At 28.2% G+C, this 19,539-nt stretch overlaps 1 protein-coding gene across 1 annotated transcript in view; it reads right to left on the bottom strand.

Annotated features, from left to right (window-relative positions):
• Nucleotides 1–19,191, bottom strand: part of LOC107457333 (ATP-dependent RNA helicase DDX55) — a 31,035-nt gene extending 11,844 nt beyond the window's left edge. Inside the window, exons 1-8 of the mRNA XM_016075478.3 lie at nt 19,049–19,191; nt 15,913–16,007; nt 12,787–12,921; nt 10,973–11,127; nt 8,532–8,625; nt 8,400–8,455; nt 1,744–1,930; nt 156–280 (exon numbers count right to left, since the gene is read on the bottom strand). Of these exons, the coding sequence (XP_015930964.1) occupies nt 156–280; nt 1,744–1,930; nt 8,400–8,455; nt 8,532–8,625; nt 10,973–11,127; nt 12,787–12,921; nt 15,913–16,005 (845 nt within the window). The 5' untranslated portion in view covers nt 16,006–16,007; nt 19,049–19,191. The remainder of the gene's footprint in view (nt 1–155; nt 281–1,743; nt 1,931–8,399; nt 8,456–8,531; nt 8,626–10,972; nt 11,128–12,786; nt 12,922–15,912; nt 16,008–19,048) is intronic.
• Between the last annotated feature and the right edge of the window lie 348 nt (nt 19,192–19,539).

Here is a 19,539-nt window from a genome sequence, read left to right as displayed (position 1 = left end):
AAAATGGCCTGAAACACTATATTTAAAGAACTCAGCCCCATGCAACTGACTTATAATCGAAACATTTATTTGTAAAGTTATTATCTCAATATTTAGACAATTAATATTAATTTCATATTTCTTATTAATCTGTAATTTATCAAGGTTTTTCATACTCTTTCAGGAGATAAGTGAAATAATCCACTGATGCACATGTACTGAAGAACAGCATGCACTTGACACTCTGCATGGAACGAAGGAAAGAGACTAAAACACTGAATTTTTTCTCGGGATCACACACCTGGATAAAAAGGGGAGAGAAAAACACAATTAACTACAAATAAATGAAAAAGTTTTAAAGTCTGCAAAATAAATAATCATAACAATGTCGTGAAGTGACCACAGCTTAAAACACAACACTCTCATGCTAATGGTTGTTGTCATTATTAAGTTAAGTCAATATAATTTTTAAGTCTGAACCCACAGGATTTTTGGAGCCTTACTCATGATGCCTATGAAAAAATGGACTTCATCCTCAACACTAGTTCTGATCTCTATAAATGAATAACTGGCATTAATAAACATACAAGAACAATGTTTTGATTCATTATCAATCTGATAGACCAATGAAAACAAAATTTAAAAGCCAATCTTTACAGTGATGGTTTCAAATCAAGAGCTACTTATAATATCCATTTTTAATTGGATTTTCTCTAAGTTTTTCAAACTCAGAAAGTCTTTAAGTCTAAATTTAGACAAATTTGATGAAGAATAGTATGCAATTTACATTGCTCTCCATAATATTTTGTAGACACCAGAAAAGAAATTTGACTTCACTGATTGTCAAGCTGCAATTCATAGTTACATAATCTGTCCCTCTGCCAATTAATTTCATTGTAAAAGCATCACTTTACTATCTACTGGAAAGGAAATAGTTTTGTAATGGATTCCTAGTCATTGCGAGGAAATGAAAAAGCAGACAACCTTGCAAAACAGGGATTTCTTTTAGATCCTTCTGAATCTTCTACTGACCTGAGAAATGACAAACACAAAATATTTGATGAGTAACTTTTTACAGAAAGCAAGCTCTTGATGCTTCTTGGGAGAAACTGTAACATCATGTACTTCCAGGAACCCCCCTAGGGCTTTTAGAGCTTCGTTTTTCCGACTACTGACTGGACAAGAATTTCTACAGTCACATCTACACCATATCTGACTCGCTTATTTCCCTGACTGCATTTTGTGCGAGTAATATATTAAAATGAATGATTAGCAACTCTGGATAAAAAGTTTTTGCTGGTTGGTATGCTGCAGTCCACTTCGTCATATTTCATAACCCTGAAAATACTCCTATTTTGATAGATAATACTCCTATCCTGCAGCAAACTTCTATGCTTTGGGGGTCAGAAATCCAAATTAGTTGAAAAAAGGTGTTTATTTAGACAAAAGTATGTTTTTATGTTTCATAATTTAAAATATTATTTGTATTTATTAATAAGCATAGTAAGATTAGGTCCTCGAATCATTAAGATTAATTCCTAATATGTGAAAATTAAAATTATTAGAACAAAAAATATTTAAGTTGTTTGATTTTTTTTGTGTGCACTGTACATTTTTATTTGTTAGCTGGGTGGACATATATATCAGATGACTCCTAACATTTAGCTATAGAGACACGTTTTATTAATAAAAATAAATGTTGCACAAATTAATATCAACACATAAATGGAGATCAGTATGTATACTTATTATTATTGAACATGCCATATAAAAGTTTGAAAGGGTAGAAGGCGTCCTCTGATCATGACTCAGGGAACTCTTTTCTTTAACAGAGATGCAGACAGGATTTCTCAAACCTGCTCTAATGAGGTCCTCCATTTCCTTAGTTTGTGTGGCAGAAAACAAACCAGTTTGCCTCTGTTTTGGAAGATAGCTTAATATTGTATTGATTCTGCAAGAAAACAATAAAAACAGACATTATTTCATAAGAAAAGATAAGAATTCAATAATGATGTTAATATTGGAGAACTCTACTCCATTTTGTTAGGTAGCAACTAAGGCAAAATGTATTAATTAAAATAATAGAACCAAAATTTAAATAATGAGGAAATAGTTACTAAGTAGAGGTACTAAGGAGTATAGTAAAGTATTCCCACAACAGCCCACTATGAGTCAGGCTCTTCAATTTTGAGACTAATGTCACAATTGCTGCAATGTAATCAGTAGAGTTCATGCCATTATGGTGACAATTGTTGCCAAAAGTTCCACAAATGTCGCTAAAATCATACGGGTAGGCAACAAAATTTGTCATCTTAAAATAAGTTCTAAAGTTAAAAAATAGTTTTTTTTTGCATGGAATGCCATGCATTTAAAAAAAATTGTTGCACTAATTTTATTAGACGCCCGGTGGCTGAGTGGTAGCGCTTCGCGCTGCCGTGCCACAGGTCCTTGGTTCGATCCTTGGGCCGGGCAAGGCCGACTCAGCCTTTCATCCCTTCAGTGGGTCGATAAAATGAGTNTTGCGTGGAATGCCATGCATTTAAAAAAAAATTGTTGCACTAATTTTATTATTCCACACATAGGTTAGATTATAATTTTATAATTTTTCAAAAGGAATAATTTAATGTGTCTGGTAAAAAATATTTTTTAATTTAAATGTTGATATTTCGAATTTACATGTGTGAGGTGCTTTGTACTCATGTACTGACAGCATAATTTTTCATCAATAAAACACTGGTTTTAGTTCTTTTAGACTTGACTTTATTTAGAATTACATAACTTTTAGATAATTGATTTTTAATATAATATTTTATTAGTTCTTACATTCTCTGTTTCCTTTCTTTATTTATTTGGTTTAAAAATTTTAATCTATATGTTAAATCTGTTTACCAATATTATCTTAGCTTCTTTTATTTATTGAATTTCAATGAATACTAATCTTTAATCATGATGGGGTAATGAATTAAGGATGGCAATTACTAATTTTTGATGTGTACAGGGGTAGAAGTGACCAATGAGAAAAAAATAGGATTGTTTTGAAAAAAATATAGGATTTTCTAGAAAAAATATATAGGATTTTCTGGAATAAAAAATAGGGCAAAAAAGATCTAAATTAAATTGAAAAGTATGGATCATATATGAATAACTTTAAAACTTAATTATTTAACACTATAAAATTCGATAAAAAAATTATATAAACAATTTTCCGCAGCTGAATGGTGACAATAAAATCATACATACCTTATTATTGCATTAAAAATTAAAAATCACATAAAAAAATTGACTTTATCAAACTAATGACTTCTTCAATAATTAACATTTTATTTACTCCTCTTTATTACATTAAATTATTTCAAAAATTATGCAGCATTGTTTTTATATTCATTTATCATTCTGCAAAGTCTTTAACTTTTTGTTGTCAGCATCAATAAGTGCTTGTCCAGCCTCAATATCAGCCATAGATTTCCATTTGAGTCCTTGTTTAAGCCTCTGGTTTCCTTCTTCAATCATAGCCTGAGCTGAATAAACATTTTCCTTAAAACCTTTCAATTTCTCCTCAGTTGATTTTTTTACAGAAGTACTGGGCCTAGGCTCTAAACTTTTTTCCTTGAGGTTTTTGAGCTTTTCCTTTTCTTTTTCTGCCTTATATTTGCTGTGGGCTTCTTTGTAGAACTGGATCATCTCTTTTGTTATTTCCACACAAGAAGCATTTTTTCTAACTGAATCTTTTATAAGTCTTAAGCCTACTAGCGTGTTTAAATTCATTCTTGACCTTTCATTTGTCATAATTCGTTTGCTAATTGAAAAGCCACGTTCCACAGAGGCTTGCCCATGAGAAACAGAGAGGACTGACTTCACAAGTTTAGTTAAAAAGGGATATTTTAAATTACCATTACCATCTTTAAGAACAAACACATTGTTCCAGTACTTGTCAATGGGAATGTTTTCAGTTTCCTCGGGAACATCTTCATTTGCATACAAATGCCACTCGTCAGTCAGTTTATCAACACAGTTCTGTGGTACGATGTGGGGTAGCATGTTACACAATCTTCTGATTGTAGGCAAAATATTCACTACAGGTTCTTTCTTCACAATAGGGTGCACAATTTGTAAGGATTGTAACAGTTTATTTTTCAAAGGCAATTTCTGGAGGAGGTATTCAATTATTATAACATAAAATTTCTTAGCATTAAATAGAAATAACTCCTTTTCTTCACTTTTTACCAAGTTAAGTACCCTACGAACATTATTGCCCACATCGATCTTTTTTAGGGGCAAGGCATCTTTGTTCAAATCTACCTCAAGTAATTTGTCGCCACCTTTGTCTTTCAAAACTTCTTCTTTAATAAAGCGTTGCATGATTTTTATTATCAAATCACATAACTCATTGTATAAAGTGTGAATCAATGAGTTTTTTTCTTGTAATAGCTTTAAAATATTATCAAAAATTGATCCAACACTGATAAGGAAATGCAAATAAGCTGATAATAAAGGATCTTCTAAAACTTTTTTAATGCTTGGAAATCTATAAAGCTTTATCAAACTACTTTTCTGTTTAGGTAGATCTTCTATAAAATACTCCTTTAAAGGAGGCAAAAGATGCAGGACTCTTTCGCAGACAGTAACAACAGAAAGCCATCTGTTGCTCACATATCTCAACACTTTAGAATATTCACAACCAAAATGATCAATTTCTTTTTGGAGATCCACTTTCCTGGAAGGAAATTTGGAAAACCATGAATAAATGTTTTCCAAAAAATCAATAATATTCCCAAATTCTTCAATAGCTAAACCTTTTCCAAAGGCATTATGAATAACATGTAAATTACATGTACCCACATTTATTAATCCATACTTCCTAACTTTCCGTAACTTCTTTGTCGAATAGTTGAAAAACACATTTATTAACATTCGGCCCATCAGACCCAAGCATCACTATATGCTTTAAATCTATTTCACAAGAATTTAGAATTGATTATATTGCATTAAAAATGTTGAGAGCAGTTGCATGCCCCAACAATTCTGAACCCAAGTATCTCTCGGATATACCACCATCACAAGAGCACCAATATCGAATGTGCACATCAAGTTGTTTCAAGTTTTGCTCATTAAGGGTCTCGTCAAACATTAATGAGTAATAAGGTTTTTCTCTCTTGAATTCGTTGGTGATTTGCTTCAAAAAGTAAGGACCAAGTCCATGTGATATAGAATAAGACACTTTGGTGGAACATAAGGTCATCCCAGTGCACAAATTTGAGTCTGGGAAGACAGATGAAAATACTTCTTTTATAGCATCCTGCGACAAAAAAGGAATAATTGTTCAGGGCAACATGGATTGTCCATATAATTTCAGATCGCAATATTTTGTCTTCAGAAGTAAGAGTCCATACTTTTTCTGATTCAGTAGAGCTGGATCCTGGCTCCAAACAAACACTATTGCCTGCAGCAATTATGAGACGCTTTTGAGAAATATCCTTTTTCTCATTAAAAGTCTTTTTATGTTTTTTAGTGTCTGAATGCTGCAAAAGCTGAATTTTGCCACTATTGCTGATGTTTACAGTAGCCAGACAAACAGTACAGTAGGCAGAATATTCATCTTTACCTTTTTGGCACCAGTCTTTATCTTTACCATTATTTTTTATCCTCTAAATCAAGCCAATCATCACGAAATCGTGTCAAATGATTTGGCATCTTTTAATTGTACTTATTGTACATCTACTAATCTTTAATTGTACATCTACTCAGAAAAAAAAGTCATACAAAGTAGTATAAGCTTAGAAAGCACTAAAACTAATTTTCTGTGTAGTCAATGACAACACTCACTACTTCCAAAGGGTAACTTAAAATGGGTGATGAAGGTCCAATCAGGTAACAAGTTATATTCAATCCTCTGAATGAACCAATGGAAGTTGACAGAAAAACTCCCCCAAAAAGAGGAGGAGACAAAATTAGTTAGGACAATTCCTGTTACTTCCATAGAAGAAAATAAAACTGGTGAATAGAAAAAAAACTGACCTTGAGGTGTCTTCATCTTTGAATAGAATGAGTGACCCGTGGATATTGAGGAGAGATACAGCAGATAAGGAAAGAAAGAGTTTGACAGACAACTGCAATTTCCACAAAACTCCCCTCTGACTTTTTTAGTGACATTGATAAATAATACTCTATGATACATTCCATTCATGCTACTACTGGTTCTCTGTTATTTCACCCTTTATTGACAAAAGGGGTGTTGTTCCACAAATCTACCCAGGCCCTAACAATAGGACTCCACACACTAACTTAGTCATTGTACCTTGAAACTTTTGTTAAACTACAAGAGATAGGGAGGGGGGGGAGAACACTATTTATGTGTTCACTTACCCATTGTCATTAAGCAGTATTGAGGACAAGTGAATTTCAAAATGATCATAACTATCTAAGGAAAGAAAAATCTATAAAATTGTCTTCTATAGTAAAAAAAAAATATTAGAGGGAAAAAATATAGGCCAATTTTGAAAAATATAGGAAATAAAGGAAAAATAGGAGGCTTTCTTAGCTTTTTATAAAAATATAGGAAAAATAGGAAATATAGGAGGACTTCTACCCCTGTGTGTACCATAATATTAATTATGCAATTGTAAAATTCGATTTTATTTCTCAAGCTTGTCTACCATATTAAGTTTTTGGTCTACTAAATGAATACCTAAGTGGTGGATTGGCTTGTGTGCCAATCTTATAGGGGCTTATTGGTGCCCTGTAATTTGGTTGTACTGGCTGTCCTGAATGGGTTTTTAAATATATGGAGGAAGGAGCTGGAGAACAGTGGCTTTCATTAGATTAGCACAGAAGGTTCTTCTTAAGAAGGCTAGAGCCCACAATAGTGAAAATTATTAACCTTGTAACAGAACGGATCGATCTTTCAATTTGATTTCCACACAACATAATTACTCCTAATTAGGGATGTAATGAATATTTGGCATTAGGAACTTTTGACGAATATACAGTTGGCCGAATATTTGGCTAAATATTCAGCAAATTATTTTTTGAAAAAGTATTTTTTGACTAAGTTTATTTATTTTTGCTTTTAAATTTCTAGCAGGTGTTCTCCCTAAGCATTTTTAAAAGTGTGGCCCGCCCTGCCTGCCCAGTGATCCCTATAAATGTGCCATCTTTTCCCTTCTTGCAAAAAAATAAGCTGCCATCCCAGAAAAACATTTTTTTTATTTATTAATTCATATTCCATTCTGAAAAAAACTCACTGTTTAAATAATAATTACACACTGGTAAAACTATCTGTAATAGGTTTTATAGGAGGTTGTATATCTGTTTATAGGTTCAATTCTGATTACTATTACAAATACTATTTACTTTGTTAGGATTATTCTCAACTAGTTAAATTTTTATAAATATCTTTTTTTCGGGGATATATTAATACATTTTTTAAGTGATTTTAAATTTAAATTTTTTCTAACAAATACCTTTTTTTAATAAAAAAAATGCATTTTTAAACATTTATTTTCTCACAGTTTTCAGTTTAAATTATAGAAAAAAGCTCAAGTTAATCAATTAATCATATTTCGTTAGTTTACTTTTTACTAAAAAAAATATGCACAGAGAATGCCTTTAAGCATGCTTGTAATTATTTTTATAAACTAAAATTTTTTTCTTTTATTTTAATAATGAGAGATAATTATTTTCTGAAAAATACTCATAAAATAGTATAAAGGGTAATTAAACTTTTTCATGGATAAAATTTAGTTATTAGATAATGTTACACATTTTGATGTATTTTTACAGTGCTAAGTGAGAGCCCATTTTAAATTCAAAGTGCACTGCCCATTTTTATTTCTAGTGAGAACTGCGTGTGTGTTATATATATATATAAATTTTTCTATCCTTTTTGTATTTATTTATTGTGCTATATATATATTGATTATTTTCATGGCTTTTATTCCAGGGATAACCGAGTTCTAATGGTTTCTTAAAACTTTAATAAATGGTATATTTTTTCAATATAAAATTGCTCACAATCAATAAGAAATGAAGAACAAAAATAATATTGCACTAATTACTAAAAATTTAAGTTGGCTGTAAAATATAAAGTAATAAATTTCGTAAATATAAATTTATATACAATTTTTTTTATGATTATAATCTACTTAAATGCATAGTTTGGAATAGTTGTAATTTATTTCTGAATAACATATTGGTTTTATAATTTTGCTAGTGCTAAAAAGTAAATATTTTTGCTAAAAGAAAGATGAAATATTATGTTTGAAGGGAATTTTTTCGGGATATTTCACAATTTTAAAAAATTTCGTTCAAAACTAAAAAAGAATTTTAGATCAAGAAATCTAGAAAAATTCAATTTAAAAATTTTAATAGAGTTAGTAACTCTGCATTTTATTTAAAATAAAACAAAAAATAAGTTTACTTACGCTTTTTCAAAACCCATTTCAAGTAATTTGTCTGCCTCATCTAGAATCAGAATTTCCTAATACAAAATAAATAAATTAGTTAACAAATATAGATAATAACAATAATGAAAGAAACCAAATATTAAATCTTACCAAAGCTTTAACAAATGCAGCAAGCCTTAGGCTTTTATGGTGGTGGCTGAAGAGGTCAGCAAATCTACCAGGAGTGGCAATTATGATGTTTGCTCTGAAAACATAAATTAGGATTATTACACAAACTTCAACACTTTTGTGTGCCAAATATCATTTTATATATGAATAACATTAGATAAATATTTGAATGAAATTGAGTTGAAAATTAAGATTCTAAATTAAGGAAATTATGAATAATATGTTATGAAATTGAACATTTTCAGAAAATGGTTTCAATGTGCATGTTTCAGTTTTTTTAAGTATTTCTTCTAGCCTTTTTTTTTTTTTTTTTTTTTTTTTTTTTTTNTTTTTTTTTTGTTTTTTGCCAATAACAACAACTGCTTTATTCATTTTAAGTAAATAAAATGCTATTTAATAAAGAAGAAATGTTAAAATGCTATTTAATAAAGAAACAGCAAATTAATACAAACAATATGATATCAAAAGTTTAATCAGAAGAACAATAAAAAAAATTGGTGACCCTTAGTATTAAATTTACTTTTTGCATACGTCACTACATCTATAGAACTATTAAGCTTTTTTTTGAAGTGGGGAACACAAATTTAAGCTTCATTTACCTATAGCTAAATTCATTCAAAAATATTTTCTCCTAATTATTTACCATTTTTTATGTATTTAATTAAGGTCAACAAATTTTTATCTTATAAGGTAAACACATTTTTATAGCTTTTAAATCTACGTAATTCGAAATAAAAAAGTTCAAAATTGGTCAAATTATTTCTGAGTTAAGTTTTATACTTAAAAAGCTGAACAAATTTTTTAATTTTTGTTTCTTGAAAATGGTTTGGCAAATTACATTTATATTTTTTATTTTGCAATTATATATTACATGGTTTTAAAATGATGTAAAAAATATTATACATAACAATTCAAAAAATCTATGATTAATAAATTAAATAAGTACAATAATAGCTCCAGTAAGGAGCACCCTCTATTTGAGGGACAATTCTGTAAGTCCTTTAGAAAAGAAGTCTTAATGTCATATAAATAATCTCATGAAACTTAAGTCGTACAATATCACCTGATTAAAAACTTTGTTCGCTTCAAAAATATAAAAATAGGAAATAACAGACATGTTTCAAGTGTGTTAAAAAATAATAATCAATTTTCAAGACTTGCCAGACAGAAAAGCCTTACACACCTGGCAAAGCTTGAAAATGGGCATCTATTTTTTATAGACAAATTTAAACAAAGGCGCAACATTATAAAATACTAGGAAGCCTCGCCCCCTACTCGCTGGAGCTCGCCAACCCTCGGAACTGCTTTCGTAGTTCATTTCGGATTGCTTCGCAATCAATGCTCGCTATGCTCACTCATTGGATACGTTCTTAACGTCTAGCTTTAGTATACTTTTTTTAATACTGAAGTTCCGAAAACTTTTCACTGTAGAAAATTCTAAACCTGTACATTTCAATATTAATTTGAAATTGCAAACAGTTCACATATTTTTCTTAATCACACTATTCTAAATTTCAGTTGTTGAGAAAAGTAACTGTTGTAAGTTTTGTTTTAAAGTCTTTCCCACCNTTTATTTTTTAAGTTGTTTATTTTTATTTCTTTTAGAATTCGTTCTTTTTTTAGCAAAATGTTTTTTAACCTAACAGAACTCTTTGCCGACTGTTTTCTCTATAAATGAAGAAAATAAAGTAAATATTTAAGTGTTGTGAAAAGAATCTTATTTAGTTGTACAAAGTACTTCAGAAAAGCGCTTTCGACAAAATACTAAAATAGAGATCTACTACTCACTTCTGCCTAGCTTAATAGTATGAAATTGCGGCAGTTGAATTGAACAAGTTGATAATGCTCACTCTGGTTATTGTTTCCGTTTTTAAAAGCGCTACATGTTAAGCCACCTCACCTAGATTTGGCATGTGACATTTTTAGCAGCAATCATTGGTCGATTTTCCAACGTTGCCATTCGGGGAGTTGTAATGAGGCTTTTTTTTTTCGGTGTAAGAGAAATATATATATAGATTTATAATAAAACAGATCAACATGTATAATATTTAAAGAAAATTTAATTTATTTCATAATTTTTAGTATCCTGTGAATAAGGAATAAAGTGTCTGGCCTATTTCTTCTCGGAGGTATCACTTTATAACAAATTATTAAATTATTTTTAGATGAATAAGTTGTATTTAAATATACTTTCAAAGTTATAGATAAAATAAAAAAAAGTAAAAAATTAACATTACAGGTGCTTAAGATTTTAACTTAGTAACTATTAGGACCACATAATTGTTTTCCAAGTTAAACAGTATAATAAATAATATATCAAACAAAAGATGTAAAAATATTTTTTAGTTTGAAAAGGACAATATTTCATAAAAAGGAATCTTTTAATCGAACTAGAAAACCTATCTCAGTAAGTAACAATTTACCCTTTTTCTGACAACTGTCTGATGTCTGTGTTAACAGACCCACCTCCAATCAAAAGCATGCTTGTAAATTGAGGCAATTCTTCTAGAAAAATGCTGACAATGTCAGAGATCTGAACTGCCAACTCACGTGTAGGCGAAAGAATGATGGCAGCAACCTACAGAGAAATGCATTACAAGAAAATAATAATAGAAAATATATATATATAAAATTTCTTTAACACGAGGCAATTTCTTCAAACCCACCCAGATTTTTTGGGACGGCATACTTGAAGAAAGATGGGTTTCTTCAAAATTTATTGTACAAAATCAACAGATTTTAAATCAAAAGTAAAATAATTGTAAACTATTGTCATTTTAAAAAAACTTCCAAACAATTCAAGATAAATTAATTGATGATGTAACTTTAATTATTATAAAATTAGAGTTTTATGTCTCATTCGAAATACATTAAACTTTTTTCAAATGCGTCTTTAATTCGCAGTTTTAGGAAGAAAACATTGTTGATTGAGGATTGTAAAATCTTACAAATATTTTCTTTATTTATATAAAATTATTATTTTGTTTTTATCAATCAAAATTTCATCACAGTCTCTTAACTTTTGATACAATATAAGTTTTGCATTTTTCAGTCATATACTTCATTACACATTTTTAACTTCACTGTGGAGAGTCCGAAAAATAATGTTATGTCTACTTTGAAACTATTGGAGTGACCCACAGTGTGTGTGAAAATTTTCTATCTTTTAACAAAGCTGCTAATTCCTTCACTCTATCACGTAGCAAAGTACCACTAATAGGAACTGCATTATTCAAATTCTTATGCTGTTGAAACCATTTAAGAAGAGCTGATTCTACCTCAGTAAAGGCACACTTTTTTATTCTTTTAGAATGAGGGTTCATCCATTAATGGGGTTTTAGGATGATTTTTTTATCTTTTAAAATCGTTGAAAGAGTATTGGGTGGAGCTCCATATTTTTATGCTAAATCTTATTTTTTCCAGTTTGTATTTCCTTCAACATAATTAATAGAATTCGCTTCAGCTTCTAAACTCAGAGTTTTTAATTTTCGCTTCAATGTGTTTGATTTTGTAGGAACTATTTTAGGCGTCAAATGATAGATGTAATGGAATAAACTAAATGAACAGCTGAAGAGAAAAGGGGCTTTTCACTTGAGTTGTCTAAATTATGATAAGCTAGAAACGAGTTATTGTACTTCAAATTATCGTGAATCGATTGTATAAAACTGTTATTAGGAATTAACTTTACACTAACATTACTAAACGATCTAGACAACATTAAAACGATCTGTTTTACATAAAACATTTCAATAATTTTATAGTAACTGTAAGTTGAATAGGAATTAAAAAAAAACAAAATAACAGATTAATTTTCAACAGAGCAAAAATTTTAATTTTCTTCGTAATCTGCGTTAATGCGATAAAATGTTTTGGGAATTAAATTTTTTAATTGAATACTTTCCCCAAAAATGTGCAACAAAACAAGGGATAAATAGTTTAATTTTCATGTTCCCAGCAATCTTATTAAATACCCAGGAATAAAAATTTTAAATACCAAAAGAAAAATTTTAAATCTTGACATATATCACGTTTTCTTTTTAAACGTTTTTAATTGTTTAAAAAAAAACATTTTTTTCAATAACTTCTAAAATTCTTTGAAAAAATAAAAAGGAATGCACGAAAAAATTGTATGCACAAAAAAATTATTCATCATATAATATCAATAAATTCTCATTAAAGCTATGTAATATACAAAGTGAAAAAAGGACAAATAATAAACAACAAGAAAAGACTTTACATCAAGTTTTCGGAACGGTGCTTTTTCTAATAAAATTTCAAACATAGGCACAAGAAAGGCTAACGTCTTTCCACTTCCCGTTACCGCTTCAACAGCAACATCCTTCTTCTTCAAAAATAATGGAATAGAAGCAGCCTACAATAAAAAATAAAAATGCAAGTAAGTTGCATATCTTTGAGAAAGCATGTTTATAACATAAGGCACTAAACTTAATTTTGAGAAACATTGAAAAGATAATTGGAATTATTTAAGTTAATCGTAAATTGTATAGAATAATTAACAGGATATTCCAGGATGTATTTTTACTGTTTTCAAGTGAACTGAATTTATTACAGCTTTTAAACTTTAAAAATATAGTTTTCAGTTTATTTATTTTGAAGTTATGTACAAGATACTTCTAAAAGTTTTTAAAATTCCTTGTATGTATAGGGAAAAATTAGAAAACATTATTAATAACCTGTAGTTGTATTTTTAAAAGTGGTGATTTTTTCAAAAATTGAATATTCTAAAGAATTAAAAAACAAATCCTGTTGATATTATTAATAATAATGTTAAGAATTTCTATAAACCTAGATATCTGAAACCTATTTCTTTCTAAGATATTAGCGAAAGAGGATGAAACGGGAGAAACTTAACATGACCATTACTAGGGACAGACAATTTCTGAGTGCCAGGTCACCCAGGTGACTTGAAAAATTCCTTCCTAACTTTTCCATCATATCATTCTGCTGGTTATTATTTATTATTATAAGCAAGAAGGAGGCTTCATTAGTAGAAAAAAAAATTTAAAGTTGATAACTTTTTCTTCGTTGTAAAGCTGAATCAATTGACAGAACAATTGAGAAAATTATTGCAAAATTCAATCAATTGATAATTGGTGTTTTAATGTTATAACTCAAAGTCAATGTTAATGTATATATCTATTAAATATTTGTACTAGAAGTAAACCAGGGATATATTTTATTCTTCTACAACATATTTCACCACTCAAATATTATTAAATAGCATATTTTCACTCCTTAAATTAGCAGGATTTTTTTTTTCTCATCTCAAAACACCAACAGAGTCTATTTTAAATAGGATAAAAACTAATCAAAGAAATTGACAGAAAAACTGTTGAAAATATTAACTTTTAATATGACTTGAATTTAAGGAACAAAACGTAAATATATTATTTGAGATTACAAATTTAATATTGCTGTAAAATTATGGAAAGTTTGAAAGTCAAAAAAAAAAAGATGCTACAGAAATTTTAATGAAAGTAGTTTATTTACTTGCTTTATTTTATTTTATACAAAATATGTCGAATATACTAAATATGAAAATTCTAAATCATACAAATTTCTGAATATGAAAAATCTAAATTATACATCCATAAAAATTTAGTTTTTTATGAAATTTGCTTCTGTAATTCATTATATCATATGTTTTTACTATTTTTGTATTTCAGTGGGCCAAAATAAATCTCAATAACTAATAAATGTCAGAGTACTTAATTTTTTAATTGAATATTTAACATCTTTACTGTGAACAGACACACACATGACCTATATCACTAAAAAATAACCAAGTATGTCTATAAGAAACAATTTCTTTTATTTATTTTTTTTGCAGCTAATGTGATAAAGTCCTAACAATTCTAGATGCTGTATCTTTAGATTTTTCTGGCTCCCAAAATTTTATAACTTTAGCCAATCTCTGTCCATTACTATTATTTAGCAATAACAAGAATCATAAGAGTAGGTTAAGTTTAAATTAATAAAAGTTAAAGTAATAAAATAAATTTCAGTTTTTCACATCTATTTTTTTAAATGGCTATTTTCATATTTTTTATATTAATCTTATACAAAATTTAAAATTCTCTATATCATCTTATTTAAAAAATGGTTCGAGTATTCATGTCTAATAACATTTGATAACAAAAATTTGAGGGCTATGTGAAATTATAAGATCAATATGTGATTTGTTAGTTTTCGATTTGTGTAAATATTCATTACATTTATTATTTTTTTTCCAATTATTACTTTTTAGTTTTCACTTGTTTAAAAATTATATATTAAATATCTTGAATGTTAATCTGGATCTCAATTCTGGTCTAACAAAATGAAAGTTAAAAATAACTCCGTATGTTATCAGCATAAAGGATCTTATCATTCCTCAAGGAAATGCAGATACAAATCAGCAACATGCAACTACTGCCATAAGGTTGGACAACCGACAAAAGTATGTTTGTCTGCCGCTAAGACAAAGCAAACTAAACATGCTAATCATAAACAAATTGGCACTGAACCCGGACTGGGGTTTGCTTACGTATCCCAGTTTATTTAGGTAAATGTGAAAACATTTTTGTTACTGATCTTTAATATCTCTGCACTCATGTTGTGTAACATGGATCACTGTCTTTATTTTGTCATTATCAATCTGTGCAGGAGGTTTCTTCAAATCAAAGTCAACAAGGCACAATTTCTTAAACCAGATTTTCCATTGACATTCTAGTAGACCATCGACAACATAACATTATGCGATCTTCACACGTTTTTCCCTCTACAGAAGTAAAATCTGGTGAAAGTCATGTGCATCATACTGTCAAATCTCCAAAACTCAATGAATACACTCAATTTGTTCTTTACAATGAATCCTAAGCAAATCAGCTATCAAAGATGTCATAACTACTATTGCAAAGACTTCAAGTATTTTTGAAACTTCAAAATGTTGCACCAAAAAAAAAATTAAAAAACTGTATGATTTTTTAGTCAATTTGATATTAGCTATTTAAATAGTTTCCATATTTGATATTCTGTTCTTATTTATTTCATTAAATCTATTTCTTCTAGGGTTGTTTTTTTAATCTGAAAAAAGCTCATCATCACTATTTAGAATCAACTACAAGCAAATGATGCATAACTTTTAAGTAAGCAACAGGCTATAAATTTTCATGGAAGAGTAAAATAAACAAAATCTTACAACTCAAAACAAAACTTTAAGTGTAAAGGTATTTTCATAAGAAATTTCACTTTCTTCGGGGGAAAAAAACTGTGAGCAGACTATTAAAATATTAAGAACAATGATTTGAAAAATGTAAAACATAAAATAGATATAATAAATTGAAATAATCATGAACATTACTTGCACAGGAGTTAAATATTTAAAACCAAGTTTTTCTATGCCTGACAAGACACCTGGGCTAAGTTTGTAATCATTCCAAGATTTGGTTTCCATTTCTAAAAGAAAAATTTAAAGATACATTATTTTGTAACACAACTTATAAATATCAAATTCATTAATTAAAAATTTAAATTTTATCATTTATTCCTTCTTAAAATAAACTTTTCGACATTAAAATATTTACGTTGTTTTTCAAAGGCTTTTTTCTTCCCATCTTATGAAATAGCATGTTTTAACTATTACTCGCAAATTTTTTAATAAACTGTTGTGACTTGCTTATCACTTATGTGTTGTAAAGTATTACTTATGCATAGAAAAAGTTATTCGCTTTTTCTATGCAGCATATATAAATAATAATATGAAGAAAATGAAAAGTACTTGTGATCTTATTAGTTAATGATATCTGAGAAGTCACTCCATGAGTGTATATTTTAAGCTAAAAAAACAAGGCAAAAATCTGAATCGCTAATACACTTAGGATAACTTTTTTTTTACAGAAATTAGCATTTTTTTTAAAAAAAAGATTAACTTAATATAATTTTCTTATTTAATTTGTAAAATATTTAAAAGGTTCTGACGGTTTTTTAAGCTAAGCAAGATTCATTACTTTTATTCGTATAATTGAATAAAAGGTATTATTAGGTATGTCTTTGTTTCAAAGAGAGTAAAAGACTTATTGTCGCACAATACTTATATTAGATACCCCACATGGCAGAATGCCAGTGACACAGAGACATTATTGCAGAAAGTTACAGAATTTTTGCAGAGAGATTTTTCAGTAACCCCTTTTTGAAAAGTGCTAGAGTACAATTTGCTTGATTTTGACTTCACGAATGTTAATTTATTTTTTTTTTAATTCAATGACGATTTACAAAAGACAAAAAAAAAGGAAACAATTAGGGCATTTTTCTCCCTTCAAATGTGAGAGCATCTCTTATAATATTAAAATATAGATTCTTTTATATGCAGAGGAAAAGAAAATCATTACATTCAAATTAAAAAAATAATATACAATTTTAGTTAGTCTACATGTGTAGGCTATTTATTTTATTTTTGTAAACATAAAGCGTTTCTGTTACTTCAAATTATCAACATAAATATTTGTTTGCTATTACAAATATATTTCAGAAAATGCTAAGAAATTTGCTGCAGAAAACCCCAAAAAATTCCGCCACAGGGATTAGGTATGTCTATTATCCTAATAATAGTAGGTAAGTACCTAATAAATTGAGCATATAATATATATAAATTGAGCACTGGCTTCAATAATTTTATGATTTTTTTTTATAACCACTCTGAAATTAAATAGTTATGCATGAAATCAAAGTTGTGCTCCATGTTAAAGAAACTCAAAACTATAGCTCTTTCATTTTTCTTGGAAAAAGAACTTTGAAAAACAACTTAAAGCAATGCAAAGAATAATCACTAAATAGAAAATTATAAACTTCTTCCAACTGTTATGCAATAACAGTTACATTTCACATGAGAATAATATATTTTTAATTTTTATACTATAACAACATTTTAACAATAGCAGGAAAAAAAAATTTTTTACAAAATGCAAAAAAATAACATAAGAAAAAATAAGCTCCTTAAAAAGATTACTAAAAAATACACAGTACGTCAGTAATTACACTGGGAACAAATTTTTTGCTGTATTTTAAATCTGATATTAGTTTTGCTTTTAAAAACTGCTGATTTATCTTAAAATGGCATTCTTAGTCCATTTCTTTTCAAAAATGTAGTTAAAAAAAGTAATATAACAAGGGGTCGTGTAAATGTTGCGACTAAATATCATATGTGGGTAGGTGTATACTTCCTCATTACTATCTGTTTAGAAGTACACAAAGAAACAGTTCATAATAAAAAAGCACCTCTTGCCACATATGACGACATTTCCAGGCATGGGTTCTTATACAATTTTATTCTTGATGATGTGATTTAACTTCTCTTAAAATTTGTTACAACATTTACAAATAAATCAGCGCAAATCAAACACATTAAAATGTGAGTACTTAAATGCACAATTTCAAAGTCATAATTTTATATTAATACCTTGAGATTTTATTAACGATTCACGTTTAAACAAAAAATTGGGGACAAATATTTGCAATTGATTTAATGTATATTTTATGTATTTTGTTACAAATCGGAATATTGTAACCCCAATAGACAACAACCATTTTATGTCAATAAAAAAATAGCCTTATCACATCATAGTATTTAAAATATATGTTTAAGAAAGTTTAGAATAATAGTAACAACTTTGGACTCAGCAATTTTTTAAATAAACAAGATTTTGGAACAACATTTTGTGGTATTGATTTTATACCACAATTGTTTCATTACTAGGGTGTAAAAGCAATCAATATAACATATGAACTATAACTCAATAGGAAAAAAATGGTATAGTTGAGAAAGAACGAATAAGTCCCATTAACAGGATTTTGCGAAAATTACAGAATTCAAATTTTAGATTTGTGGAACTCTGTGAAAGTTTTATCAGTATATAAGATTTCAATTAATGTTGCTTTATTATTTTAAAACCTGGAAGAATGAAACAAAAACCGAGAATTTCAAGGTACACTCAGAATACAATGACCCCTGATATAGGTTTGAGACAATGAGAAATTATAGGTCACAAGCAACAACAAAAAAAATCACAAGCAAAAAAAAAGTTTAACTAATACTTCTAATCATTATTGTAAATTTCAATGAGTTTTAAAAACTCACTGTTGTTATATACATGCAACTAATTACCTCAGAAATCGTAAATTTTTCCAAATATATGAGCAATTTAAATAATTAGAATAATATAATTTAATTACTTTCTATCATTCATTTATCTATTTTTCTACTATTCATAAAATTTTTGTTTGTATTTTTTCTGTATAACTTCTATATTAAAAAAGAGGCACAACCAAATACATAAAATTCACAGATATTTACACCAAAGCTATCAATCTAGCTTTAGGTATTTTTCAATAGTTCTACCTCAAAGCGTTTAACGAAGTAATAGTTTTTAATAATTTAATGCTCAAAAAAATACATAATATCAATTTGATTCGACGAAAATTCAAAATTTTGAAATACTCACTTTTATAAAATAAAGTTGATTTTTAACAGGATAATTAATATCGAAAAAAATAAAGAGTTTTTCGTTACGTGTTTAAAATTAAAACACATCAGGACTTATAAACAGAAAAAGCATGGAGCAGGATGGGGATGAAAGTTGAAGTTGGAATAAAATCAAAAATACTATGAAGATAGTTATAGGCAGGCATTTTTATTAGTGATCCATAAGAGAAATGTTTCTAAATGTAGCATTTGATAATATTTGTAGTTACAGAAATGATATTTTTTGAAAATTATCACTCAGTTTACCTAAAAAGCAAATNTTTTTAATTTTAAAATTTAAAAATTATAAATCTTTAAAAAAATCTGAAAAAAAAATTTCATAAAATTTGCGAATTTCAGATTTTTCTGGCAAAGAAACTAAATGTTATCAATTATTATTAATCATTACAACTTATATAAATCAAATAAAAAAAGAACAAATTATGTACAGCTGCAATAAACAAAAACCGC

This window comes from Parasteatoda tepidariorum, chromosome 1 (genome assembly GCF_043381705.1).
Source record: "Parasteatoda tepidariorum isolate YZ-2023 chromosome 1, CAS_Ptep_4.0, whole genome shotgun sequence".
Classification (NCBI taxonomy): domain Eukaryota; kingdom Metazoa; phylum Arthropoda; class Arachnida; order Araneae; family Theridiidae; genus Parasteatoda; species Parasteatoda tepidariorum.
This window is presented reverse-complemented; position numbering and strand designations above follow the sequence as displayed.